A 27,774-nucleotide genomic window follows, 5' to 3' on the forward strand; every position below is an offset into this window, starting at 1 on the left:
GCCTCTTACGACGGCCAGATACCTTGCCAGCTCCGGGTTGTGTGCTAGGTATTCCTTCTCCACTTGCCCTGCCACCACCTAGGAGTCTGTTTTGATGAGTAGGGTTTTTGCTCCCGAAGCCTTAGCTTTGTTCAGCCCGAGGATGAGACCTTCATACTCGGCTATGTTGTTTGTTGCTTTGAATTCGAGTCGTACAGCAAACTTTAGTTTGAGTCCAGATGGTGTGATTAGGACGGCTGCTGCTCCTGCTCCCGCTTGGCCCCAGGCGCCATCTGTATACAGCGTCCACGGCTGGTCGACTACCTTCTCCTCGTTTTTGTCCGAAGGTGTCCAATCTGCCATGAAGTCAGCCAGGGCTTGAGATTTGATGGAGGTTCTGGGGACATAGGTGATATCAAACTGTGATAGTTCGGCCGCCCATTTTCCTATACGTCCGGAAGCCTCTTTGTTCCTAAGGATATCACCCAGTGGCTGTGAAGTGGGCACTTTAATCTCATGGCTTTGGAAGTAATGCTTGAGCTTCCTTGATGCACACAGGACCGCGTATGCGATTTTTTCTATCTCCGTGTAGTTCAGCTTTGCTCCTGATAGAGCTTCAGATACGTAGTAGACGGGTCTTTGCACCGTTCCCTTACTGTCGCCTGTCTCGTGCACCAGGACACCACTGACAGCGTGATTGGAGGCAGCCACATACAGTAGTAGTGGGGTGTCCGGCTCAGGCACTGTCACCACCAGGTTGGTTGCAATGTAATTTTTGAGATGCCTGAAGGCCTCTGATTGTTCCGGACCCCATTCTGTTTTACCTTCTCCTCTCAGCACTTTGAAGAATGGGAGGCTTCGTTCTGCCGATCTCGAGATGAATCTGCTGAGGGCTGCTATTCGGCCGGTCAGCCTTTGCACTTCTTTCTTGTTTGAAGGTTCTGCCATTGACATGATTGCTTTTGTTTTGTCTGGGTTAGCTCTAATTCCTTCAGAACTGATGATATATCCCAGCATTTTTCCCTTGCTGACCCCGAACACACACTTCTCCGGGTTAAGTTTCAGCCCGGCAGATCTAAGATTGACGAAGGTTTCCTGTAGGTCCTTGATATGATCTTCCTTGCGCTTGCTCATGACGACAACATCGTCGACGTAGGCTATGATGTTTCTCTGTAGCTGACTTCCTAGAACCTTCCCCATCATTCTGGAGAAGGTTGCTCCAGCGTTTTTGAGACCTTCTGGCATTCTGGTATAGCAATATGTGCCGAATGGGGTTGTGAAGCTTGCCTTTCCTTCGTCTTCTTTTTTGAGCCAAATTTGGTGGTAACTAGAGAAACAGTCCAGCAGTGAGAATCTCTGACAACCAGCTGCTTTGTCCACAGAGGTATCTATCCTTGGCAAGGGGAAGGAGTCTTTGACACAAGCCTTGTTAAGATCCGTAAAATCTATGCACATTCTCATTTTGCCATTTTTCTTGGGGACCAAGACCACATTTGCCAACCATTCCGGGTATATGACTTCTCTAATGACCTTTGCGTCCAGGAGTCTTTGTACCTCTGCCTTTGCGGCTAAGGTTCTTTCTTCAGACATTTTTCTCTGTCTCTGCTTCTTCGGCCTCATTCTCGGATCAATGTCCAGCGAATGCTCTATTATGTCTCTGCTGACTCCTTGTAGGTCAGCGGCACTCCAAGCGAAGATATCTTGGTTCTTTTGCAATACGTCTAGCAATTCGAGTTCCTCCTCTCTACTAAGGGTGGCGGAGATGGTGACCTTCTTATCTGGAACAGCTTCCTGCAGAGGGATACACTTCGTTTCCTCCTGATCAGCCAGGTCTGTTTTCCCCCTTGGCATGTCTGGTGGCTGGGAAGCTTCATGTTGCGTAGAGTCTACGGAGTTTATGTTCCGGAAGGACTTGTAGATTGCTTTCTCTATGTTCCTTGCCTCCTTTTGACTTCCGTGAACCGTTATCACTCCGTGCAGAGCCGGGATTTTCATGCACAGGTATCCCATATGAGCGGCCGCATTGAACTTGTTCAAGAATCCTCGCCCGAATATGGCATTATATGGGTAGTGCAAGTCTACCACATCGAAGGTGACGTACTCTGTTCTTGCGTTCTCTGTTGTGCCGAAGGATACGGGCAATGCGACCTTTCCCAGAGCATGTATCTGCTTTCCTCCGAACCCGATCAAAGGTGACTCCGAAGGTTGGAGTTGGCTTCTGCTGAGCTTCATTTGGTCGAAGGTTCCAGCAAATATTATGTCTGCGGAACTCCCTGAATCCACTAAGATCCTGCTTACTCCCCAACCCGCAACATTTGTTGTTATGACCAAGGCGTCTGTGTGAGGGTAGCTTTCCAATCTTAGGTCTTCCTCGGTGAAGGTTATTGGGGTTCTGGACCAATCAGTGCATCTCACTGGCCCTTGAACTGCAACATTGTTGACGAGCCTGAGGTGATCCTTCTTCTGTTTCTTTGTCTGGAACTCCATTGAGGACCCCCCAGCTATTGGTAAGATCATTCCAATTGTGGGCAGGGGTGTATGAGGGCCGATCTGATTATCAGGGTGGGGTTCGGTTTTTGGTGGTGGTGGGGCTTGGAGTAGCTGTAGCTGGTTTGGGGGAGGAGGTAGTGACTGCTGGTGGGGTTGCGGGGTTTCGATGTACGTGATATGTGGAGGTCGTGGAGGAACATAGTTCGGTGGAAGGTTGTGGTCCGCGGTTTGCTGGGCTGGGCGCCAAGCTGGTAGGAAGCTGGGATAGTAAGCGGAGGCTAGCGCGCTGGGCTGAAGTGGAGCTGGGTGCTGCTGGCTTGAACCTCCGACATATGAATGGTAGAAGGTTTGAGGGAACGTGTGATTTACTTCCCGAGGCTGAGCAACTGGTATCGGAGGTTGCGGAGCTGACCTGCTCTTGATCCTCTCCTGAGTTTCTTTTGCATCTGGGCAATCTCTGGTGGAGTGACCCTTCTCCTCTCCATGGAAGAAACAATACTGTTTCCGTGGTCGCTGACTTTGATTTTTCCGCCATCCCGCATTTCGACCCCCTCTTCCGGCGTGATTGGGTATGCGTCCCGAGCTTCGTGCTTCCGCTGGTGGACGGTTATTTTCCGGCGTGTCATTTTTTGGTTGCTCGATATTCATCATCTGTCCACCAGCCTCTTGCTGTGGCCGGCGTCCATCCTGGCTGAGGTTCTTTTTCTGTGAGTTTCTATCATTGCTCTGCCTCTTCTGAGAGTTTTGGTCTTCCAACCTTTTGCGGTAGTCGTTGTCTGACCTGCAATACTTCTCAAACTCGTGGTACAGCTCGTGCATGGATGCTGGCTTTTCTCTGGCCAAATGAGCCGCGAAGGGCCCTATGCGAAGACCCTTGATGGCCGCTTCAATGGCAACCTCCTCCGGCACGCCGGGTGCTCTCGCCTTGGTCTGCACGAACCTTTGGAAGTAATCCCGCAGTGCCTCTCCCTGACTCTGGCGACACTGGAATAGGTCCGTGGAGGTTAGTGATTCAACTGCGAATCCCTGGAAATTCGCTAAAATCTTGTCTCGAAGGTTCTCCCATGAATAGATCGACCCGGGTCTCAGCATCGAATACCATGCCAAGGCATCTCCCTCGGCTGCGATCACGAAGGATTTTGCCATCACAGTCTCGTTCCCTCCAGCTGAGGCCACGGCTGCCTCGAAACTCATCAGGAATTGGCGCGGATCGGCCTTTCCGCTGAATTTAGGGAGCGTGATTGGTTTGTAGGTTGTTGGCCAAGGCGAGGTCTGCAATCCTTCGGACAGAGGGGAACGAAGGTCCAACGTGCCCCGCAGCATGCCGCCGTAGTTCGTCGGTTGCACATCTAGTGTTGGGCCGGCGCTGTTCAGAACAGCGGGCTGAATTGTCGGCTGAGCTGAAGGTTGCATGCTAAGGATTTCTGCCTGCAGGAGTGAAAGCTGCTGCCTGATCTCGGCCGCTTGCGTCGCGGCTATCGCTGCCTCTTGGCTGGCGGCGTAAGCAGCAGCGATCCGGTCTCGCTCTTGCTGAAGGTTCCGCAATTGCGCTTGCAGCTGCTGGAGCTCTTGCGTGGCCGAGGGTTGCGCCGGGTCTGCGGCGGGAGGAGGTTCCTGGCGTGCTTCCGGCTGCTCGTTCTCTGGCTGCTCGCCCTCAGAACCTTCTCCCTCCACGGTCGCGTACGTGCTCCGCACGGCCCTCCTTGGCCTTCCTCTCCTGGAGGGCTCTCCCCGAGGTCTCGTGGTGCTTGTTCTCTTTCCAGCCATCGCAGGTTATAGTTCGAGCCCCACGGTGGGCGCCAATGTTGGGAAGGTGCTCTCCGCACTCCCCAGCAGTACGGTGAATGGTGAACCTTCTCACTCGGTGCCGTGAGAGGTCTGAGCTCCAACAGGCAATAGGCTCAACAGTAGGTGAATACAGTGAATGCTCTCCCCTTTATTAATGGCGGCATCACGCCCCTTATATAGGGCCCGGAAACCGACCCAACGACATTTACATAAATGCCCCGTGACGGTGGGGGAATATTCCAGCATATTCTTTCATCGCAGTCTACTGACTCCAATACACCCGCGTAATTTCACATTGCGAACCCTTCGTTCATCCTTTGACTGGGGCCTCAGCAGGTCGGAGGCTCGGATCCTCCGCCCAGTTGCGGATCCTCCGACGCTTTGGTGTCGGAGGTTCCGCAGCCCGGCTGGTCGGAGGTTGCTTCACCCGGCCACCCCGGGAGTTCCTCCTTGGCCTGGTCCAGTCGGAGGTTCCTTGGCCTGGCTACGTTCTCCCGCCATCCTCGGCCCCGGGAGGGTCGGAGGTTCCAACCTTTCCTCACTCGTGGACCTCCGTCGGTGCTTCAGTCCCTGCACACACTTTGCACGACCAGACGAGTCGTCAACATTAGCATTTCCCGTCGAAGGATATCCTCCGACGTTCCAGGCGTCGGAGGTTCCTCAGGTGAAGGATAACCTCCGGCGCTACCAGGGGGAAGGATGCAGCTTTTCCCCAACAGTCGGCGTCGTCTTCTTTTGCGATATCTCATTTATTTACTATCAGGTAAATCCGTAGAAGTGATGATATCTCAAAAGAAGATATCGCAAATGAGACTTTTAATTAAATTTGACGGAGAAGCCACAACAGAAACACTGCAAAAGAAACGAGGCTTTAGAGACTCCTCTCTCCCAGCAGAATCTGCAAGGACCTAAGGCCTTGTTTAGTTCCAAAAAATTTTGCAAAATAGGAATAGTAGCACTTTCGTTTGTATTTGACAAATATTGTCCAATTATGGACTAACTAGATTCAAAAGATTCATCTCGTCAATTCCGACCAAACTGTGTAATTAGTTTTTATTTTTCATCTATATTTAATACTCCATGTATACGTCTAAAGATTCGATGTGACGGAGAATCTGAAAAATTTTATAAAATTTTTGAGGAACTAAACAAGGCCACATGTTTCTCTCAGTGCTACAGTGTGCTACAATTCGGCACGATAGCCCGAGAGTTGGTGCCAAAGCAAAGTAAAGCCTCACCAAATAATCTCTAAATTAATATTCCCTCCATTCCGAAACATCTTATAATTTGAAATAGAGGAAGTACAACATAATTTGTCTACAACTAAATAGAATGTCTATTAGGAAAAAACAGCTATGCACGTGTAGATTAGCCCCCATTCAACACTCCTTATGCCCTCTTTAGTAGGGTTTTTGTTGAGACTTCTTCATCGGCTTAATCAAAAGCTATGCTAAAGATGTTCATGTGAAAACAACTTGAAATCCAAAACTAAATAAAATATGATAAGGTTGAAATGGCCTAAAAAAATATAGTTTTATCTAGTTTTACGGTTTTCAGAGAAGCTGAAACCTTGCCGAAGAAAGTCTTAGGGTCTGTTTGTTTGAGGTTTTTGGTTCTTTGGCTCAAAAGCTTGCTTTTGTGGCTTCTCACTGTTTGTCTTTCTATTGACTTTGTAATAAATTTTTAGTTTCTAGGAACATCAACATTTGCAGAAAGCTTCATTCAATGTATTTTTTAGTTTTAGTTTATTTCCTCAGGAGTTAGTATTTTAACCTTTTAAAAGCCAGCTCATACATGCCAGCAAAAAAATTAAACAAACAGCCCTTAGTTTTTTTAAACAATAACAAACATAGCATCTCCAAGAGTACCCTATTTCCCTTCCCAATCCTTGGTTTTTGGCAAGATAAGAAAAATTCCCTCTCCAACAACTCATAATCCTTCCTCTTAAAATTTTACGCACTTGGGAAATCTTCCCCCATCACGCATAACTTTACGTAGAGTCATGGTCGTGCGGACTCTTCAGCTAATTATAAAGCTGAAAGGGCAGAAAAAGAATAAAGCGTATGAAATAGCTCTATATGTAAATGTATAAGAGAGAAAGATTATATAAAATTGGTTAAAATAATTTAGAATTAATATAGGTATTCCTGATGTATAATTGTCTTCTATATTTTAGAAGTGAATTATTAGAAACTATTGGATATGACCTTATTTTTTCATTCAATATATTTTTAGGATTCAAAAAACATGAATTTTTTGAGAGGAAAATTTAGTATACTCTTGAAGATGCTCTTAGTTGCCATCCACATCAATGTCCACTGTTCGGCGCATCGGCACAGCCCGTGGTTCATTGGGCCGCCTGATATTTTTTGCACAGCACAAGCCCATGGACGTGTGCACAGAACAAGGGGCGCTGATCAACGACACCAGGCATGCATTTGCTTCCGCATGGACAGAACTCGCAAATTGATGAAGCAGCCGTGGGAGTCCGTTTAATGGCCCATAAAAGATAGTGGCTGTATATGATAGGAAAAAAGTCCATTTTTCTCTTTCAGCTCTTGTAAAATTTTGTTTTTCTTCTCTAAACTTTTAAATCAGGCAAACTATGTTCCTCAATTTTTAAAACCATACGTTTTACCTCCGAAGCCTGGTTATAAGCGATTTTAAAGGTGGTTTTGTCTTTTTCTTTTTTATTTATTTCGGCTAAATCTTTGAAAAATCATAATAATTCAAAAAAATTATAAAATAGAAAAACTAATTTTGTTGAACTCTACATGAGTAGACCTATATAGTGAACATATAATATGGTATGTTTTAGCATAAAGTTTTTGCTATAGATTTTGATCTATTCTTTTTTGTAATTAATTAGAATAATTCATAACTGTAATTTCTATGGGCCAATTGTGGTCAAAATTTTATGGTGGCCTAATTATTGTATGCTTGATGTGTATTAAAAATTTCAAACTCATTGGATAATGTCTAACTTAGTTATAGATTTATTTAGATATAACAAGCATAGCCCCCATCAAAGAAAGTTTTAGGATCTGTTTGTTTGAGGTGCAAGCTGCACATTTTGGTCCTTTAGCTCAAAAGCTGCCTTTGTGGCTTTGGGCTGTTTGTTTTTCTATTGACTGTAATAAGTTTTTAGTTTCTCAGGAAACCAAAATTCACAAAAACATCTCCCAACGTGCTTCTTAGCTTTTAGTCTATTTCCTTATAAGTAAGACTTTTAGTTAACTTTTTAAAATCCAGTTTAATATCTGGACTATTTGTTTTAACTTCTTTTTTTATCACAATTTGTTTTTACTTCTGACTTCTAGCTCAGAAGTCAGCAAAAAAAAACTAAACAAACAGGAAGCCCGTGGTTCGCTGGGCCGCCACATAGTGCTCCGCTGTTCGGCGCAGCGCCACAGCCCGTGGTTCGCTGGGCTGCCCAGCACAAGCCCATCAACAACATCAGGCACGCATTTCTTCCGCCCGTGAGAGGGCCATTAACAGAGCTCGCAAATTGAAGCAGCAGCCCCTGAGTGTTCGTTTAATGGCCCATAAAAGGTACTGGGCTGTACTTAGGTGATAAACAGGCCGCTTTGCTCGCTGCAGCGTCCTACTTTTTTGAAGGAAAAAAAAAAACAACAACGGGAAGAACTGCCTAACACGACGGTGGCCGGCGGTGGCAGCCGAAATGGGCAACATCATTCTCACCACGTCCTGCTGTTCTTCGTGGCTCGCACAACCTTTCAGCTTCAGAGGAAAGAGCGTCTCGTCCATCCAGATTCCAGACACGCCCGGGGAAATAGGATAGGAGAAAGGCGCCGGGACCGGGACAGACAGACCGCGGAGACAAATCAATCTTTGCCTGAATTTGTGTGTGCGGCTTAGAAGCCCTCGCGCCTCCTATCTTTGCTCCCGAGCTCACGCGCTGTGTCCTTTAAAGCGCATCCGTCTCGCTCCCGGAGACGTCAACCTCTGCCTTGTTCCTTACCGGCCCCCGAATCGCGAGCGAGGCGAGAGTTCCTCTCCTCCGTCCCGCGCCCGTTTGCTCGTCGATCGATCGGTTGTTGCCTGCCGGCCGCGAGCACGAGGAGCGGCTAGCCAGACGGACGTGTCGTCTTGGCAGGTGCAGCAAGCGCGGAGCTCGATCGCCGCCATGTCTTTCACCGGCACGCAGGACAAGTGCAAAACCTGCGACAAGACGGTCCACTTCATCGACCTCCTCACCGCCGACGGCGTCTCGTACCACAAGACATGCTTCAAGTGCAGCCACTGCAAGGGCACACTCTCGGTACGCAACGCATATATAATGCGCTGCTCATTTCCGTCGAAAGAAATGAAGCTTTGTGTTATTTGATTGATTGATCTCGACAGATGAAAGTGTAGAAATGTGGTGGGCTCATCATTTTCATTTCTGCATGCGTTCTCCTCTAGATTAGCAGCTACTCTTCCATGGACGGTGTCCTGTACTGCAAGACGCACTTTGAACAGCTCTTCAAGGAGACAGGGACCTTCTCCAAGAAATTTCAAGGTAATCTACAGCGCATCAACTTGTCTATGCTGTAACGTTCAACTCTGGTCCTCTGATTCAATATACCGGGACGTTTTGTACCTGAACCTGTAAAAATGTTTACTGCACATTTGTCATCTTCTGAATGTTACACACATCAAACATTCTGATCCTTCCGTTGTGCTACACAGGTGGAGCATCTTCAACCAAGACCGACCAGGTACGGTTCCTCAAATATTCTAAACAGATGATACAATCTGACATCAGTAAGAGTTGACTAGTCATGCACGATGCCAATTCGAAAATCTCTGCAGGCAAAGGCTCCGAGCAAGCTATCATCTGCATTCTCTGGAACTCAAGATAAATGCGCAGCCTGCCAGAAAACCGTGTATCCATTGGAGAAGGTACAGAAATGCTGTTTATTTCTGTAACTCTGGGCGGCAAACAGTAGCACACAATTATCTGATCAAATCAATCACCACGACTAATGCTAATGTTGGCACCTACGCTTGATCTTCTTGTTTAGATGACGTTGGAAGGCGAGTCTTACCACAAGAGCTGCTTCAAGTGCTCGCACGGGGGCTGCATCCTGACAACCTCCTCCTACGCCGCGCTCAATGGGATCCTCTACTGCAAGATCCACTTCTCGCAGCTGTTCAAGGAGAAGGGCAGCTACAACCACCTCATCCAGACGGCGCAGACCAAGAAGAACGAGGCTGCGGAGGCCGCACCGGAGGCACCGGCGGATGCAGGCGCGGCTGAGCCAGAAGCAGCGTAGATAGCAGCAAACGCAAAGAAAAATAGAGCCGTGTGTGTGTGTGTGTGTGTGTGTCTATCTCCTATATATACGAACTCTGCATTCAGTAAGTAGTTGTCACAAATATATGTTGTTGTTGTTATGTTTACCTTGCTCTGGCTTATTCTGTATTATGAGGCTCTGGATTCATGACGATGAAATGAGAATATGGGTGTTAACATTATTTTGCTTCATTCCTACTGCATTGCTTTTCCAACTCATGAAGTTTTCCTTCACATCCTACTAAAATGAAGGATGCAAGCACTGACAGAGCTTGAGGATAAGTTTAGAGAGGCCAACACTAGAATACTTGATCACACCACACAATGAGCATATAAATTTTCATGATTTAACAATCACGAAAACCATTTTCTTGATGACAATAAAAAAAGCACATTACATTTCGTTAATACTTATGACAAACAATTATGTAAGCCGGTACTTTATATAAGTTGAACAATAGCTAAGGAAGTATTTCAACTAAACACATGTAGGACGACTGAAAAAATGTCTATAACAATTGCATAGAAATTACATAACAATACTTGTATGAGTATTGGTTTACAAAATAGACAGATAAGAGTGAAGGCAAATCTAAGTAATTTTTATAACTAGCTATATGCCCCACATTCATCCACGAACTTCTAGTACTCTTTTTTTTTTTACTAAAAAAAACTTACATACCTTAAATTGCTAAAATTTTTATAACTTCTAGTACTCTTATTCTAGTACTTCTAGTGTAAGATCAATTCCGAAGGAAACTTAAACTTGCACGGAGCACGGCACCAACAAAGTACCAGTATCCTTTGTTTGGTTGCGTAGAATTTTCTGTCTGTACTACAATGGTGAGAGCATATTACACGAATGGCGCGACCTCGGTGAGGTTCAAGAACGCACCAGTGATGCCTTCCTTGGGTGCCATCGCCATCATGAGAGCTCCCCGTGCACCCTCCTCGACCGTCAGATGTCCAACCTGAAAGTTCATGTCCGTCTCGACATAGCCAGGATGCACGCAGTTGATGCACAGCGACGGATGCTCCTTCGCAAGAATCCGAGAATAGGCATTCGCGAGAGCCTTGGACGCTTTGTACGCAATGAACCCTCCTTCTGCAGGCCAACCACGAGCCTTCAGTTGGCCATCCTTGAAATCCTTGAGGAACAACTCTGACAACTCGTCTAGTCTCTGTTCAGACAAGCTGTCAACATTGTTGAGCTCTTCTTTAAGTTGATCTCCACTGTAAAACTGGAGAAGGATGGAATTAGTATTTGTTTGCACTTTGCAGAATTGCATAATTTTCTTTTGCATATACAAATATTGCACTTGATTCTACTTTGAAGGATGACATGTAAGATAATAACTATATGCCATTTACCCTGAGTAGTCCATAGTAAGATGACATGTTAACAATCCTTCCATGGGATGAGGACTGCAGAAAAGGAAGCAGTGCTTTTGTGACAGCTTTGATCCCATGGTAGTTGGTCTTCAAGCACTTCTCTGCTTCCTCATAAGGTTCCGTGATGTGCTTATTGATTGTTTCGATCCTCTCCATGAGATCGTCCATGCCTGCGAGCTGTTTTCCACGTAACATAATATATTTGTCTCTTTTCTACTAGAACTTTTTTTCTCTCTAGTACACAAACTTTCTGATTGCATGCTGAGAAGTTACTGGGTAACTAACCTCTTGACGAAAAGTTTCTAGGTCGCCGACGTTACTTGTCGTTCCAGTAATTGCTGCATTATTGACCTGCAAAAGCATAAATCGATTGAAACCATCAGTAAAGAATGCTGAAGTCAGAACACGAATCCGTAGCTATTGAAAAACCACTCACATCTTTATCACAAGCTATATATACATTACACATGTATGGACTAGACATATAGGAGTATTGCAGTACGAAGAAGGAGAAATCATACGTCCATACCAATATATCCAGCTTGCCAAACTTCTCGATAAAATCAGCTAAGCGTGAGGCGCTTGACGGATCGCTGACCTCTGATGAAAAACGACGTTGGATAGCCCAAGCGTGCTGACTGCTTCAGCGCCCCTCTTCTCATCCCTTGCTGTCAATACTACAGTGATTCCATTGGAAGCCAGTTGTTTGCATATTTCTAGCCCAATTCCTCTGTTCCCTCCTGTAACCACAGCGACCCTGGTAACAAAGAAAAAAATGACATTAATATCACAAATTTCTTGTCAAAAATTACATATGATACTCGAGGAGAGAAAAACATGACCGAGACGAAGCCTGTTTTGTCAAATCACTCTTGTTTGTTCTTATGCATTAGACATTGCTTATAGTACTAATGCAGTACTGCCAAAAAGATCTGATCGATGCTCACACTTTCTCAGATTGGTTGCCTGTGCTTCCTTCCATATTATGCAACTGAAAGCTAATTCTTGCGCAAGACGGTGTAAAAGGTCGCGTGTGTAGAGAGGAGATTGGAGACACTGAGTTGGGCACTGCGATTGGATGATCCAGTCGACATTTATACCACCGGCGGTTCGTGCTTGGAGGCTCTGCTTTTCTTGGTGAGGTCACCGCTCTCGTCATTGGTTGATTTCCGCTGTACAACTTTTCCGTGACAATCTGAAGGAAAAAAAAAAGTTTCCGTGGAACAATAGCAGGGAGGGGACGCCACCGCATTCGTCACACGTAGGGCTGGATATCCGGCTGGCTAACGAGCAGAAAAGCTAGCCCGGCTCGGCTCGGCTCAGCCGAGCTCGATAATAGACTCGAGCCAGTTCATTAAGCTCATGAGCTGGACAAAAAAAATTACAAATCGATAAAAACAGTTTCTGTATCCTTGGTTTAGGCCTTGTTTAGTTCACCTAAAATGCAAAAAGTTTTCAAGATTCCCTATCACATCGAATCTTGTGACACATGCATAGCATATTAAATATAGATAAATAAATTAACTAATTGCACAGTTTATCTGTAATTTATGAGACGAATTTTTTGAGCCTAGTTAATATATGGTTGGACAGTGTCGCAAAAAAATTTGGCAAGGGAATTAAACAAGGCCTTAGTAAAAAAAGAAAACTCTTAATATACTTTCACTTTGAAGTATCAATCACAAACCAACATCCAGAGAACTCACTGGAACATAGAACTAACTCACGGGAACTTAAAGGCTCAATCAAAATCACACATAAGTTAGAAGCACAACTTGTTATACTTTTAGGATCATTCTAGGATAGATCTAGGGTATTCTTTTCATTTGGGAGCGAATCAAGGTGTCATAATACATGTACCACGGTAAAACATAGAGCCAAAGAGCATTGAGGATGGGATGAGGTGATGGGGTGCAGACCATTCGAGCGGAACGCGGGGGCGTTGGAGCTGGAGCCGGTGGCCATCGCAGTTCGTCGGTGTAGATCTGCACTTAGGCAGCGTCGATCGGGGAAGAGAGTGACATAGTGAAGTCACAGACGCCGAGGTGGTGCAGTGCAGTGGCAACGGTTGGGGTCTTTCCGTCAATGGCTGCGCCCTACTCGAGTCCGACTCGAGATCAGGTTTAGGGTTGTGTCAGTGGGGAGTGGCGGCTCATGATAAACCTTGTGACTGAAGCCGCCAGCCTCCCATCTCTTTATATAGCACAGGGTGACAGGCCCCTCCAGTTATAGATGGGCTAGGCGCCTCCGATCAGAGCGCGAGTCAAGGCCCAATTATGCCATTGGGCGTAATCGGTGGAAAGATCAATCTAACACAACTAATCAATCACAGCCGACCTTGTCAGGCGCTATGCAGGGACCTAAAATACATCGGTGACTACCATTTCAGGGAGGGCTCATTGGCAAGTACCGAGGGGCATTGTGCAACGAGCAACTAGGCGGCCCAATAGGCACATCGCCAGCAATGGCCCGAGAATTACTGGTGTTAGTAACATGTCTCCTATTACTGTTACCGGCGGTAACCCGAGGCCTAGCCAGGCTTTTGACCTTGCAATTGAATGCCGTGTGACCCCAACCAAGACAACCCCGACAATGGATTGATCGTGAATAGTGTGGCCTATGATGACCATTGGACAGACAACAGTTGCAGAAGTGAAGCGAGGTCCTGTCACCGAGGTAATCACCATGAGATACACTGGTCGGGACTCCATTGCTAGGGCTGCGGAAGCTAGGTTGCTTGTGGATGGTTGGAGGTTGAAGACGACGAAAAACGGCCCTCTTGCGTGGGAGCGGAATGGCATTGGCACCGGTTAGAGGTGAGGTAAGGGATTCCAAATTCAAGGGATTTGAATTAAGATCAGGAACACGACGAAGGACCTCAGGAAAGGAGACGCCACTACGTACCAATGCCGACCCACGTTTGCGATGATCAGGTGGTGATGTCGTGCCTCTCTACTTCCCCGGAGTGCACCACGCGCGGTCTTCCTCAGCTAGGAATAGAGTGAATTCCTTCCTCCAGTTGGGGCCTCCATTTCCTCAGAGGTGGAAGGAGACGAAATACTGATCACAAAAGAATGATCGCAAGTTGGCAACAAAAAAACCGACGCGCTTGTTGGTGACAAAGAATTTGAAGGTGTGATCGGCCAGCTGCGAGACACGAAAGAAGGGAACAATGCCTCCAATGGTGGCTTGAAGGATCAAGCCAACCGAGCAGGTGTTAAGGCGAAATTTGCATCGCCCAAAAGCCACGACCAACGTGAAGGAGTAAGCATCAGAAGCAGGACGGCAAATCGGGAGACCAAGGAGACGGGAAACATCCTCCTGGGTATGCAGCCTAGGGACGAAGGAGAGATCCGGCAAGGTAGGCAAGGCCATAAAGAAGGCAAGAGGCAGAACGGAGAGCAAAGCAAATGAGAGAGAACACCGAGCACAACAAAGCAAGGGAGCAGGGAGGCGGAGCAGGCGAACTTACGGCTCAATGCAGCGAGATGAGCACGCCGTCCCCAACGGCCGGCGTCGGGCTACCTCTTTTTCCTGTTGTCCAGCCCAATAGCCAATAAGATTTTCGATAGCCACATCATGCAATTTTCTACCTAAAATTTAAGCTTTTTTTATAGTTGTTTACCGTGATCGCCTCACGATAAAAATTTAAGCTTTTGTGTGTAAGGACCAAAACAAGAGAAAACAAACTAGAAGTTGTAGCAAGTTGCAACTATTAATGTTATGGTTGTACGTGGCTACTATCTATAGTGTAATTTCTCTTCTTTTTTTTGTTTCTCCTTGTATAAGTTTGTGATAAAAATTTCCATGCTCATGTATAATTTTCCGTTGATGCTTTTGTCATGTGGACAGAGCTTAGAAAGCACCTTTAACTGCTTCGTGTTGAAAGAAAAATGAAACATTATTGTATAATTTTCCTTTGATGCTTTTGTCATGTGGACAGAGCTTAGAAAACACCTTTAACTGCTTTGTGTTGAAAGAAAAATGAAACATTATTATTTTGTATCACCCTAGGACATAGAGAGATAAGGTGAGATGATGAAGGATCTAGCAAGGTGATTAGAGAGGGGAGGGGTTAATGGGAGTCTAATCCAATTTTTCTTTTTTAACTTTGGCCACGGTCCCAACACCACCCAACTAAGCGTTTTAAGAAACCAAAAACTTCAAGAAAGAGCACACAACAACTGATGGCTAGATACAAGAGAGACCCGAGGACACAATGGAACAACCACAAACCAAATGGAGACCAAAACAAGGAGACATGGAAACCAACAAAAAAACCAGCCTGAGGCAGTTTGCATACTAGTCTAAGCAAGTTTGTTTCAGCCTAGGAAGGTGAAAAAGTCAAAAGCCAATCAAATGATTTCAAATGGACTTGAAACTTGATGGAGGAGTTTAAAACACCAAGGAGAAGATCTCCACAAAAAAATATCTCAATAGGAGCATCTTGAAAAACCGGCCTAAGCCGGTTTACACAGATTTCAATGAAATTCTCTCCAAAATAAATTCAAATAAGCTTTGAAAAATCTGAAATTTTCCAAAGAGTAACCCTAGGATTAATAGAAGCTATATACCCCAAAGATCATCATCCAAAAGTCAAGGAGTTCACTTCGATATGAAAAACTCCAAAGATGTGCTCATGACCTCTGTGCTCGTGAGGAATCTACCCAAATCACTTGGTAAAGATCTTCCTAAGATGTCCTAGACAAATCCATCCACTCAAATCACCCTCAAACATACAGTAAATCAAAATCCATCAAAAGCAAAAGAGTGTTCAGGAAGGAGAAAAACCAAATCCATAAAAGAACAAGACTTGAACTCAGATCTCGTAGGAACGATTGCTTTGTTTTCAAGGATCAACAAGGTCTATTTTTACAAAGGAAAGATTACACAGATAGAGGATTGATTCTCATGACTGCGGATCTCAACACAGTGAAAACTATACGATTAGGAAAATAACCTAAATGCTGAAAGCTAAATTAGAAGAGATGGGTTGGTTTAGGCAATCTCCCCTCTTATTTATAGAGCTATTTTTTAGATAAATGATAGTTCATACCTGACTTCATCTACCAGGCCAACTACTACAAAGTCCGGCCCATAGGCTAGCACGCACAAGCTGTAAAGTACACCAACTTACAGTGTCCCACACAAAAGAACAAATAGAGCTATTACACAATCCTAATCTTGTCCTTAGATATTTTGTATGAACCACCTAATCCAAGAAGCAAAATGATCCAAGTGAAGATCCGTGTATCTAATGGCCATGAGCTCTTCATGACTTTACTTCGCCTTGATGCAAGCTTCACGGTGACGCTTCCCCAAAGTCCATCCCAACTTTATTCTAGGTTTTGAGGTCCAAACTCACAAACCGTCCACTGGGGGTTTTGAGGCCCGAACCACCAAACACAACTGGAGAAGCGTATTCGCTACGCCTCCTCCATGATCTCGACACGTGTCATCGTTCATCCTCGATCGCCTGATCACCAAGTCTTCTTGTGCCTCTACTTGACTTGGTCAACCACTATCTTGACTTGGTCAATACGATCAACTCCTCCACAAGTATATTTGCTTGTTGATGTCCCTATATAGTCATCCATGGTCAGTCTTCTGGCATGCTTAGTCCCTCAGTCCAAGCCTCATGTTCATCCTTCATCGCTTCCGGTCTATCAGCACGATATGTCTCTACTTATCCTTTGTGCTCTATACCTGTGCACCATAAGCAAAGAGACATGTTGCACAAACACCACACTCAACACAATGGTTAGTCTCCAAACTCCACCAAAACTTTATCATCTTTTGACAATCCTCATCATCAACTCGACATGAATAGGCACAAACAACCATGTGTTCACAGATGAAGCTACCAATTTGAATTTAACCATCTAGCTACCTGATTTCATGGCTTGGCAATAATCAAATTATATATATTTTTTATGAAATCAAGTGCGGCAAGCCTCTACTGGGCATATCTATATCTATACATAATAATAAAGAGATAAAATTTCTGCTATTTTTTTGGTCTGGAGTATTTTTAGTCTGGCTACTTATATGGATGGGGAGATTGGACACAAGAGAAATAGAAAGAAAAGATTCCTCTCCAAAATCGGATTTTTGCAAATCAAATTAACTCTATTAAACTAAAGGAAAATATCTCACCGAATGGAAACCACCATGGACAATTAGACCGAATCGAATACAACATTCGAGACATAAATCAAGGAGTGCTATGTCCACGAGCCAACGACGGCAGCCACCGAGACACGGATTTGTGTGGCGCGCGTGAAAAAAACAAGCTTGAGTCACCGTTGGGCCGCTGTACATGAAACGATGCTGGGACGCCCTGCTCCGACTAGCTGATAGCCGTGCCCGAGTCGCCACCAGCCACCCTACGCGAGCTGCTGCTCGGACACCCTGCTCTGGCATAGCTAGCCTCCACGCGGTTGCAAGCCGTAGCATTGTGCACATGCACTGCTGCGCACGAGCCGCGGCTGGGCCACCCTGCTCCGGCACAGCTAGCCACCGCCAACCATCCTGCACGCCGCCGCCGGCCCTGCGTGAGCCACACCTGGAGTACGCGCACGAACCAGTACCGCTGCGTGGATTTTGGTCAAGAAGCAAAAAGCGACGCTGCTGGGAAGACGAGCTTGAGCGCGGCTGTGCCGATCGCAGAGAAGGAGCCATCAGGGGTCACACGCCGCTACATCTGCCACTGCCGGTCATAGAGAAGGATCCGTTAGGGCCATGCCGATTGCGGAGAAGGAGCCATCGGGGTCGCGCGGCCGCGACCGCCGTTGCGGGGGCATGCGCGGAGGCGCCCGGGAGGGCAAGCAAGGGCGGCTTGGAGTTGGAGGTGCGGCGACGGCCTGTGGCCGCGACGATGATGCTTCCACGCCATGTGCGAGACCGGGAGGTGCGAGGCCAATAGGCGTGTGTGGTTCAGCGTGTGTTGGCGATAAGGTAAAAGAGAAAGAATAATATATATAATGAAATATAATATAATAAAGAGAAAAAAAATAGAAAACAAGGGGGGGAAAAGGGGAAAAGGTAATTTCATTCTTTTTAACTACTAGGAGGATAATCTGTATTACCAAACGTTTTAAGAAATGTTGTGGTTAGATACAATTTATAGCTTATATTTGTGAGTTTAAATAGATATTGTAACAATGTTCACCTTATTTATGCTTCATAAGTTCCAATCAAAATATTATAAAAATATATAGCAATGTTTAGGGGTTTAGAAAATATCGTAATAACAACATATAACAATGTTTATATGTGTGAGAGCACGGTCAATTTGAATATATATTAAAAGACATGTCACTCTAGTCAAAAGTCATATAAGCGACAATTCAGTAAATTGTGTGTTCGGTTGCAATGCACGGATACTTTTGTTAGTATATTAATAAAAAGTAGAAGCCACCAAATTTTACAAGGCTAATGAGGTCGGGGGATTCGAGAAATAAAAAAGAAAAAATAAAGAAAATTAACGAGACCAAAGAGATTAAAGAAGATTGTTTATTCATTGAGCACCACAGGGGAAGTAATAACTTTTCTTTTGCACGTACTGGGAACACCGCAAATTCTGACTTGAAGGAACCTAAGAATGAACCAAATTACAATCAATATACTCCACAAGAAACGTTGTGAAAATTGCCCTGTAACTAACGGTGTGCGCTTATATATTACACGAATGACACGACCTTGGTTTTGTCCAAGTACGCACCAGTGACGCCTCCCTTAGGTGCCATCGCCATCATGAGAACTCCCCGTACTCCCTCCTCGACTGGGAGATCCCCAGCATGGAAGTTCATGTCCGTCTGGACATAGCCAGGATGCACGCAGTTGATGCACAGTGACGGGTGATCCTTCGCAAGGATCCGGGAATAGGCATTCACAAGAGCCTTGGACACTTTGTATGCACTGAACCCTCCCGTAGGCCACCCTCGAGCCTCCAGTAGGCCATCGTCGAAGTCCCTGAGGAACAATTCGGACAACTCGTCCAGCCTCTGTTCAGACAAGCTGTCGATATTGTTGAGCTCCGCTTTAAGTTCATCTCCACTGAAAAACTGGAGCAGGATATGGAATTGTTACTTGGTTTGCAATGTTCTAAGTTTTTTTTCTTTTGCATATATAAATATTGCACTTGATTCTATTTTGAAGGATGACATGTAGGATAAACTATATAGACGCCGGCCATTTACCCTGAGTAGTCCATAGTCAGATGACATGTTAACAATCCTTCCGTGGGATGAGGACTGCAGAAGAGGAAGCAGTGCTTTTGTGACAGCTTTGATGCCATGGTAGTTAGTCCTCAAGCACTTCTCTGCTTCCTCATAAGGTTCCGTGATGTGCTTATGGATTGTTTCGATCCTCTCCATGAAATCCATGCCCGCGAGCTGTTTCCATACAACAAAATATATTTGTATCTTTTATACGGTGGCGAAGCTAGAGCTATTAATTAAGCTATGTAACTCTTTTGTGTGAATCCTTATTATCCGCCACTCTTCTAATCATTAGATTTCAAAATTCTTTCGATTTCTTTTCACTAGTGAGATTGAATATTTATATGAAAAAAAAGTGCTCAAAAGACACCTCTTTTCCTTTATTTCCAAATTATTACAAATATCAATTAAATGAGCGTTTAGATTTTTGGAGTTATCGTGTCATTAGTCTAAGGTTTACTGTTTCAACTATGGATATTCTTTATGGAGCAGTATGGGCTATTTTTAACATTTAATTAGATCGGGTGCACGTTCCATGTGGGTGCATAAAGATGTGTTTTAAAAAATGCATATATGGTGAAATTTTAAACAAATATATTGTTTTTATATTTTTTGGGGTGCCTTTTGCACCCCTTTTCATAGTGTAGCTTCGCCCTTGCTTTTATGTATTGTTGGACCTTTTCTTCATAAAACTAAAATGGGTACTCGCCTTTTCCTATATTTATTACAGATTCAATGACGCTATGTTTTAAGTGATAGGCGACGTGTCCATCAATCTTGTTGTGTCTTCGTCAATTTCGAGATTTGTCGGTCCAACTTAATTTTTCGAAGGTGATCATCATAAAGGCGCTAGGACGTTCGTGGATGTGTTTATATAGATGAGTGTGCATGTCTATGTCTATATCTAGCTCTCGAAAAAAAACTATTACTCAGTTTAAGTGAAACCCTTGCATACTGAGTAGTTACTGGTTAAATAACCTTTTGACGAAAAATTTCTGGGTCGCCGACGCTCCACGTCGTTCCAGTAATTCCTGCATTATTGACCTGCAAAAGCATAAATCGATCGACGACCACCAGTAAATAAAGGATAAAGAATGTTTATGGAAAAAAGTAAATAAAGAATGTTGAAGTCAGAACACGAATAATCCAAAGCTACTGCAAAACCACTCACATCTTTTCCTTTTTTTTAAGGTACTCACATCTTAATTTACCACAAGCACATGTATGAACCTGTACAAACCTTTTACACGTTCGAGAAAAAAGACATACTTAATTACATACGTATATGAATTGCGCATAATTTGCAGTATGAAGAAGGGGAAATCATACGTCCATACCAATATATCCAGCTTGCCAAACTTCTCCTTGATAAAATCAGCTAAGCGTGCAGCGCTCGACGGATCGCTGACGTCCAGCTCATGAAATACGACGTTGGATAGCCCAAGCGTGCTGACAGCTTCGGCGCCCCTCTTCTCATCCCTTGCTGTCAATACTACAGTGACTCCATTGGAAGCCAGTTGCTTGCATATTTCTAGGCCAATTCCTCTGTTCCCTCCTGTAACCACAGCGACCCTGGTAACAAAGAAAAAAAATAACATTAATATCACAAAATTCTTGTAAAAAATTACATATGATAGAAGAGAAAAACATGACTGGGAGTACTCTTGTTTGTTCTTATGAATTAGACATTGCTTATAGTACTACTGAAGTACTGCTGCCAAAGAGATTTGATGCTCACTGCTTCTCAGATTGGTTGCCTGTGCGTCCTTCCATATTATTATGCAACTGAAAGCTAATTCTTGCACAAGACGGTGTAAAAGGTCACGTGCGTAGAGAGGAGATTGGAGACACTATTAGTTAGGCACTGAGATTGGATCCGGTCCACATTTATACCGGGGGGTGTGGTTGTTGAGGTCACCCCTCTCGTCACTGGTTGCTTTCCGCTGTACCACTTTTCCGTGACCATCTGAAGAAAAAAAAGGTTCCTGTGGAACAATAGCAGGGAGGGGACGCCACTGCATTCGTCAGACGAAAGGTTGCTCGTCAATTTTGCGCTAGAGTTTCCAGATCTGGACGTCCCGTATATTTGTTGGTCTGTCTTGCTTCTGGTTTCTGAGTTTCTCAAAATAAGAGTAAATTATTACATTATTGGTCTCTAAACTATTATGTTAAGTCTCTAATTATATCTTGGACTCAAAACTACTTGCCCTGTAAATTATATCATGGTACCTGAAGAAGGAAAGCTGAAAGTCATTAACGTTGAGATCGACTATAGTCTTGCCCAACCCTTTAGGAAAGATTCCGACTTGTTTGACTCCACAGATGCGGGTTTCGTCTCATCCGACCCCAGGAGAGCGGGCTCTGTCTTGCCCAACCCCAAGTTACGAACCCGACTCGACTGACCCTAGGGGTATGGGCTTTGTCTCACTAGACCCCTCAAGAGAAATTCCGCTTCACCCGGCCCTAAGAGTACGGATCTGGCCTCAGATGAGAGCATAGGCCTTTCATGGGGGCCTATAGAGCATGTTTGGTTAGCCTCCAAATCTAGCATTTTGCTTGGATGGGCAAGGTTTGGCCTGTTTGGTTGCCTAGCCAGCCTCTGGAGCCAGGCTCCATCTGGCCTTCCGTACAGCCTTATCGAGGCCCAACTAGAAACACCAGGTTGGTATTTCTTCTGGAGCCAGGCTCCGACTGGCTCAGCTGAGTTTCTCTCACTGTCCGGTGTTCCTCCTTCTCTCCCGCCATTGCTCCTTTACTAGCGGCGATGCTCCTCCTTCTCCCCCGCCGACGCTCCTCCTTCTCTCCCACAGACGTTCCTCCTCCTCCCCCGTTGGCGCTCCTCCTCCTTCTCCCGTCAATGCTCCTCCTCCCACCGCCACCATCACCGCGAAGGCGCGTGCGGCATTGTCGACCACGGCCAAGACAAAGATGTGTTCCTTGTCGCCCCCGTCCTCCTTTGTGATGTGGTCCTTATCTGGCTCCTCCTGAACCTGACATGGTGCCACCGGCGAAGTGGTGCGCGATGGTGCCACCGGTCAAGTCACCCGACATGAAGACAGACCGAGATCCATGGCCTCGGCGACCCACGGGTCCCCTCTGGCCTACTTCGCTTGAGAAACCAGCCACAGGATCGACATCGCGGCATCGTTGATGGTGGTAGGGAGGACTGCAATGTCATCGAGGCCCAGGAGCAACGGCATGACAAACTGCGGCGTCGGCCATGGCTTGTTCCCTCTGCTCTCTCCGCTCGCCTTAAAGGTGTTTGATGAATTGCTTCAAAGGGGTGAAGTTACCTGCACAAAGAAGAGGTGACTCTATCCAAGCCAAATCAGCCAACGAAACAAACTAGTTGTTAGCCAGGCTTAGGTAATGTAGGCAACCAAACAAGTTTATCTTGGCTCGTTGGAAATAGGTTTAGACTAGCCTGACTTGTTTTCTAGCTAGGCTAGAAGTTGGTTATGAAACCAAACACACTCATAGGGTGTGTTTGGATTCTGGCCCAAGTTGGCCTGGCTAGCCCAATCTGGCCTGGCCAATATTGGCCTGTGCAAATGTAGCCATGGCCACTTATTTGGTTTATGTGCTAAATGAGTCAGGCCCGACTAAGTTTGTGTTTGGTTTTGTGTCCAGACTCGCTGCCAGCCCATTTGTAGCCAAGTCGCAGTTGTTTGGTTTCATGGCCACACTGGGTACAATAACCAGGCCGGCCCAGCGGTGTTGGTTACCCCCGCGGCCGTACAAAAGACCCGGCAGCCCCCCGCACCGCTCACCACTCACACCGAATCGGTCACCCTCTCCCTCGTCTCCTCTTCACCGAAACGCACGCCGTCTTCTTCCTCACTCCCACTCTCGCTCGCCCTCGTCTCCTCGTTGCTGCCGCCATGAGCGACGAGTCCGCTTCTCAGCGCGTGATGGAGGTCACGCTGCAGCCACAGGTGAAGCTGGAGCCGTGCACCGGCGGTCCTGGATGCGAGTGCTGCTCGGAGCCTTCGGGAGCTCCGTCGTTGCCGGCGTCGCCTTCAAGGAGCGCGTCCTCGACGATTCCTCCTCTGACCTCCGGCGACATCTCGGCCTTCACAGAGGACTCTCACTCCGGTTCGGATGTAAGTAGCGAACCCTAATCCCCAGCGTAGTTCTAGGGTTTCGATTTCCCCCGATTTTTTTGTCAAATCGAACGATTAGAAGGTCCAAGTCGTGATTGCCTGTACATTTCTTACTATTCATGGTTAGTTTTGGGCGTTTTGTAGATTAATAGTGCCAACTTTGTTGTTTCCCCAAATTGATTTAGGCATCGAGCTTTGGTGCGCCTCCAATCGGTCTGCCTGTCCAAGATTGGGGTGGGCTTGGTACCCTAAGTGTTGGCAAGTGCGAGCATGGGTGTTATACAGTGATGAAGCAGTGCTGCGGAGGCAAGAACACTGGAAGGCGCTTCCTGGGATGTGGACTGGAGGTTTGATTGAACTAAAACTTATGTTAATTTGTTCTATTTGGTCAATTGTCTTTCTGCATTTCTTATTGACATTGTACTCAATTATGTAGACTTCGCAGCAGTGTGGGTACGTGGAGTGGCTTGATGATCCATGGCCGGTCCGTGTGCAGGCCACATTCAAGAAGCTATGGCGTGAAGTGAAGGCAACTAGAGATGTTCAAGTTGCTGCCCACGATGCTCTCATTGAAGCATACAAGAATGTTGAGAAGCAGGTCAAGGAGAAGGATAAGCTGAAAGAAGAAACTGAGCGCACCAAGAGGTTGGCTGAGCAGTTGTGCTCCCGCTATGAGCGCAGGGTGGCATTCGCAACCGCTGACAAGAGCTGGAGTTCCTGGTGTACAGCCTCATCGGACTCGTCATCTTCCTGGTGGCGGTGCTTGTGGTGAAGCTCTAATGCAGTTCGAGGTACAAGGATGTCGACAAGTGGTGGTGCATCTTGTTGGGACATCCTGCTGATGTCCTGATGGTAGAAGAACTTAGCTCCTGGTTTGGACTGATGGTAGTAGCATGCAAGTTAGTTCTGATGAACTGGTGCTCAGAAGAATGCCAAAGTTTGGCAATTTTGGTTGTGCCCAAATCTTTGGTGCACTTTTTATGTAAATTAAGACTTCTGTGGATCTTACTGCTATGGTTGATGTATGGTTTGTGTGCTATTTGTCCACTGTTTTGCTTGTGTTTGCTACCTGATGCCAGTTTTTGGATGATGATTAAATAAAGGTCTCAGATTACATACCATTGTACAGTACATGCAAGTTTTTGGATTAAACTAAATAAGGTTCAAATTACATTAGTCATCAGTACTTGAAGATGACAATCAGTTGTACAAAAACAATTACAACCAAAGCTGCAATGATGTCGTCTTTCTTGGAGATGGTTGTTCCAAGCCTGTTGCCGATGATAGGGCCATTCTTCACCTCCTCCTTTGCTTTGACCACTTCTGCAACTCCTGCACCAACGCTATTTGCCCGTTTTTTGTACTTCTGGTAATTCTCAAAGGCTTCAACAGCTTGCCTTACCTCATTGCAGCCAACACCGGGAGGAAGGGGAACGGGAGAGAGCGCTTAGGAGCGGCAGCGCGGTGGGGGAGAGTGAACAGTAGCTAGGAACCCTAGCTGGGCGGTGACGGGTGCCTTATATACGGTGGCCACCTGGGGCCATCCAAGCCCACGTCCGCGAGCTCCGCTCGGCTGGCTCAGGCCTGGCCTCGAATGAACGAGCGTCTCGGTCGTTCAAGGCTACACGGGCCTGGAGCGTACGGCTGGCTTCATTGGGCCAAGGTAGGACCACATGCAAGATTACCAAACAAGCACTATTGCGACCTGGGCCGGCCTGGCTAGCGTTGGCCAAGGTTCCAAACACGCCCATACTGTCCCAACCACTACGGGCGTGTGCATGGGCCTAGGACCATGTGTCCGACGTCGAGAAACAACGACCACGTCTTAATGTGAACCGTGACATGACAGCCCTGTTCGGGAGCCCCCGCTGCCAACAATACCAGGCGGGTGTGCACTGTGCTATCTAACATCCGTACGATCAGGGGAGCCTGTTGACCTTACCGCTCACCAAGACGAAATGGAAAGCCACGATCGGGAGAAGACGCTCAGGCATAGCGGCAGTGACGAACATGATCAGTTGATCACAACGTGGAGCCATCCCCGTCATTGGCTACAAGATCGACGGGACCCGCATGAGGGAGGTGAAGACGACGCGACCCTGGGAGTTCTTTTCGGGGGCTCCTACGATTCGGCCAGTTTCTCGCGCCAGCCGCAACACGGGAACTTTTTTTCATGGGTCATGGCCTTACGGGGCTGACAACAGCGGCGTTATACATGGCCAAGTGGCCCATGGCCCGATGGTCTGGCCCATGGCCCGGTGATTTGGCCTAGCCCGAGCACGGCACGGTGGCCATCGGGCCTGAGCTGGCCTGGCCCGAGAGACCAGGTCGTGCTTGGACCGCCATCTAGGCACGCAGCACGGCACAGGCACGACCTGTTCCAACAGTCGACATGGTAGCGGTCCGGTGAACATGAAATGTTGGTGTAGTTATGATTTGTATATATGTATTAGTAATTGTTATATTGGTGAAAATGATGAAATATTTTATCTTTTGGTGAAAAATATTGATGAAAATGAGTTGCTGTCGGTTTGATGGGCCGCGGGCTGGCACGACACGACGTGCTTGACGGGCCGGCACGTCACAAAAACTGGGCCGCGGGCCATGCCTTGGGCCGAAGGCCAGGCACAAAGTCTGTAGAGGCACAACCCGCTAGGCACGACGGCTCGTAGAGGCTCGACGATCTGCGGCATGGCACGACGTTGGGCCGGCCCGGCCCGGCCCGTTGGACATCTCTAAGCGGCGTTAGCAGGCGGACTAGGGTGGGTAGGAGGCATATAGATATATTTAGATAATTTTTTATTAACGAACATTTATCCTATAAAGATAGATTATTTTCTTTATTGGCCAAAGACGGTGTTCTATGTTGAGAGAATAATGTTCCATAATATTCTCGATTTAGAAAACAATATTCTAGTTTTAGGTGCATGATATTAGTAATATAATATACATAAAATAAATAAATAAATACATAAATACATAACATAAATAAAAAATAAATCTATAGCAAAGCATGAGAAAAAATGTAATAGAGAAAAATTTAAAAATATCACATGGATACTTCTCAAACATTCTAAAAATATACTATAGAATATTATATGTATACTATGTGGACATAATAACATACATCATATAACATCGCAACATAGGCAAGAACAAATTATATATTATAGAACATCGTATATATATTACGTGAACATCACTAAATACAAAATAAAACATCATGTTTATATTACGAGAACATCAAATGTATATTATGCGAACATCGCATATTACGTCATAGAACATTGCATTATATCACGTGAATAAAAAAACATCATAGAACATTACATGTATACTACATCAACATCATAAAATACATCACAGAATATCATTTGTATATTATGTCAATATCAGAAAATACATCATATAATATCATATGTATACTATATAAATATAATAACATATATCATATAACATCGCAACATAGGCAAGAACAATTTATATAGTTTTCATAAAATCAAGAGGGGCAAAGCCCCTACTGGAAATCTACACCTAAAAAGATTCTAGAGGAGTCGTTCACTCGTCCTCGCATTGAAGAGATAGAGCTGGATGTCTGGATGTGCGGTGAGAAGATAAAGACCAATATAAATACAACATCAATTTTTAAAGATGTATTTTTAGAGACTAATTTGAAATGAGTCTCTTATATGTATTTATAGGGATGGCTATATAAATAAAACCGCTTCTTTTACTTGTACTCCTAAAAAGTCCCCACACGTGAATTAGGCTCTGTTTGCCACAACTCAACTTCACTAGTGAAACTGTTTTTTTTTAGAAAATGGCTTCAGCAAGTTCCTAAATGAAGCTAAGCTACTTTGAAAAAAAATGTTTGGTAAAATAGTTTCACCAACTACTTCTTGTATAGATGGAAGAAAGAAATGAGGAAGAGAGCTACAATAAGTTACTTTTTTCAGCTTTATTCCACTCATATTTTTGTGAGAGGAGAACAAAAACAACTTCACCCATAAAACTGTTTTGGAAACAAGTATTTGGCAAAAAAAAAACAGCTCACAACAGTTGTACCAAACAGGGCCTCATTCACAAGCAGAACAAAGTCAATCAGTTTCTCAAATCTCAAAACAAAAAGGCTTCGGAGGAATCAAAATCAATATATATATATATATATATATATATATATATATATATATATATATATATATATATATATATATATATATATATATATATATATATATATATATATATATATATATATATATATATATATATATATATATATATATATATATATATATATATATATATATATATATATATATATATATATATATATATATATATATATATATATATATATATATATATATATATATATATATATATATATATATATATATATATATATATATATATATATATATATATATATATATATAAGATAAAAATACTGAGACACGCCAACGAAGTCAACCCGCCCATCTACCTAGGCCTTGTTTAG

At 45.0% G+C, this 27,774-nt stretch overlaps 2 protein-coding genes and 1 pseudogene across 2 annotated transcripts; 1 reads left to right on the top strand and 2 right to left on the bottom strand.

Annotated features, from left to right (window-relative positions):
* Positions 8,207-9,748, top strand: LOC8078891 (LIM domain-containing protein PLIM2c). The gene is made up of 5 exons (XM_002452815.2): positions 8,207-8,539; positions 8,683-8,779; positions 8,950-8,978; positions 9,073-9,162; positions 9,285-9,748. Exons 1-5 carry the CDS (start codon positions 8,405-8,407, stop codon positions 9,534-9,536), a joined length of 603 nt encoding a protein of 200 aa, XP_002452860.1. The 5' UTR covers positions 8,207-8,404; the 3' UTR covers positions 9,537-9,748.
* On the bottom strand, positions 9,986-12,009 carry LOC8075179 (annotated as a pseudogene).
* LOC8078892 (salutaridine reductase) lies at positions 18,323-21,023 on the bottom strand. Its single transcript, XM_002454529.2, has 5 exons — positions 20,909-21,023; positions 20,508-20,742; positions 20,149-20,214; positions 19,150-19,344; positions 18,323-19,014 (listed from the first exon to the last, which is right to left on the bottom strand). The coding sequence occupies exons 1-5, from the start codon at positions 20,941-20,943 to the stop codon at positions 18,631-18,633; spliced, it is 915 nt and encodes a 304-aa protein (XP_002454574.1). The 5' UTR covers positions 20,944-21,023; the 3' UTR covers positions 18,323-18,630.

This window comes from Sorghum bicolor, chromosome 4 (genome assembly GCF_000003195.3).
Source record: "Sorghum bicolor cultivar BTx623 chromosome 4, Sorghum_bicolor_NCBIv3, whole genome shotgun sequence".
Taxonomy (NCBI): domain Eukaryota; kingdom Viridiplantae; phylum Streptophyta; class Magnoliopsida; order Poales; family Poaceae; genus Sorghum; species Sorghum bicolor.

Coding starts and splice junctions, on each gene's coding strand:
- LOC8078891 (XM_002452815.2), top strand. CDS start 8,405: ATGTCTTTCACCGGCACGCAGGACAAGTGCAAAACCTGCGACAAGACG. Junction 8,540..8,682: donor ACTGCAAGGGCACACTCTCG/GTACGCAACGCA, acceptor GTTCTCCTCTAG/ATTAGCAGCTACTCTTCCAT. Junction 9,163..9,284: donor CCGTGTATCCATTGGAGAAG/GTACAGAAATGC, acceptor CTTCTTGTTTAG/ATGACGTTGGAAGGCGAGTC.
- LOC8078892 (XM_002454529.2), bottom strand. CDS start 20,943: ATGGAAGGACGCACAGGCAACCAATCTGAGAAGCA. Junction 19,345..20,148: donor CAGAAATTTTTCGTCAAAAG/GTTATTTAACCA, acceptor GTATGGAAACAG/CTCGCGGGCATGGATTTCAT. Junction 19,015..19,149: donor CTGACTATGGACTACTCAGG/GTAAATGGCCGG, acceptor ATCCTGCTCCAG/TTTTTCAGTGGAGATGAACT.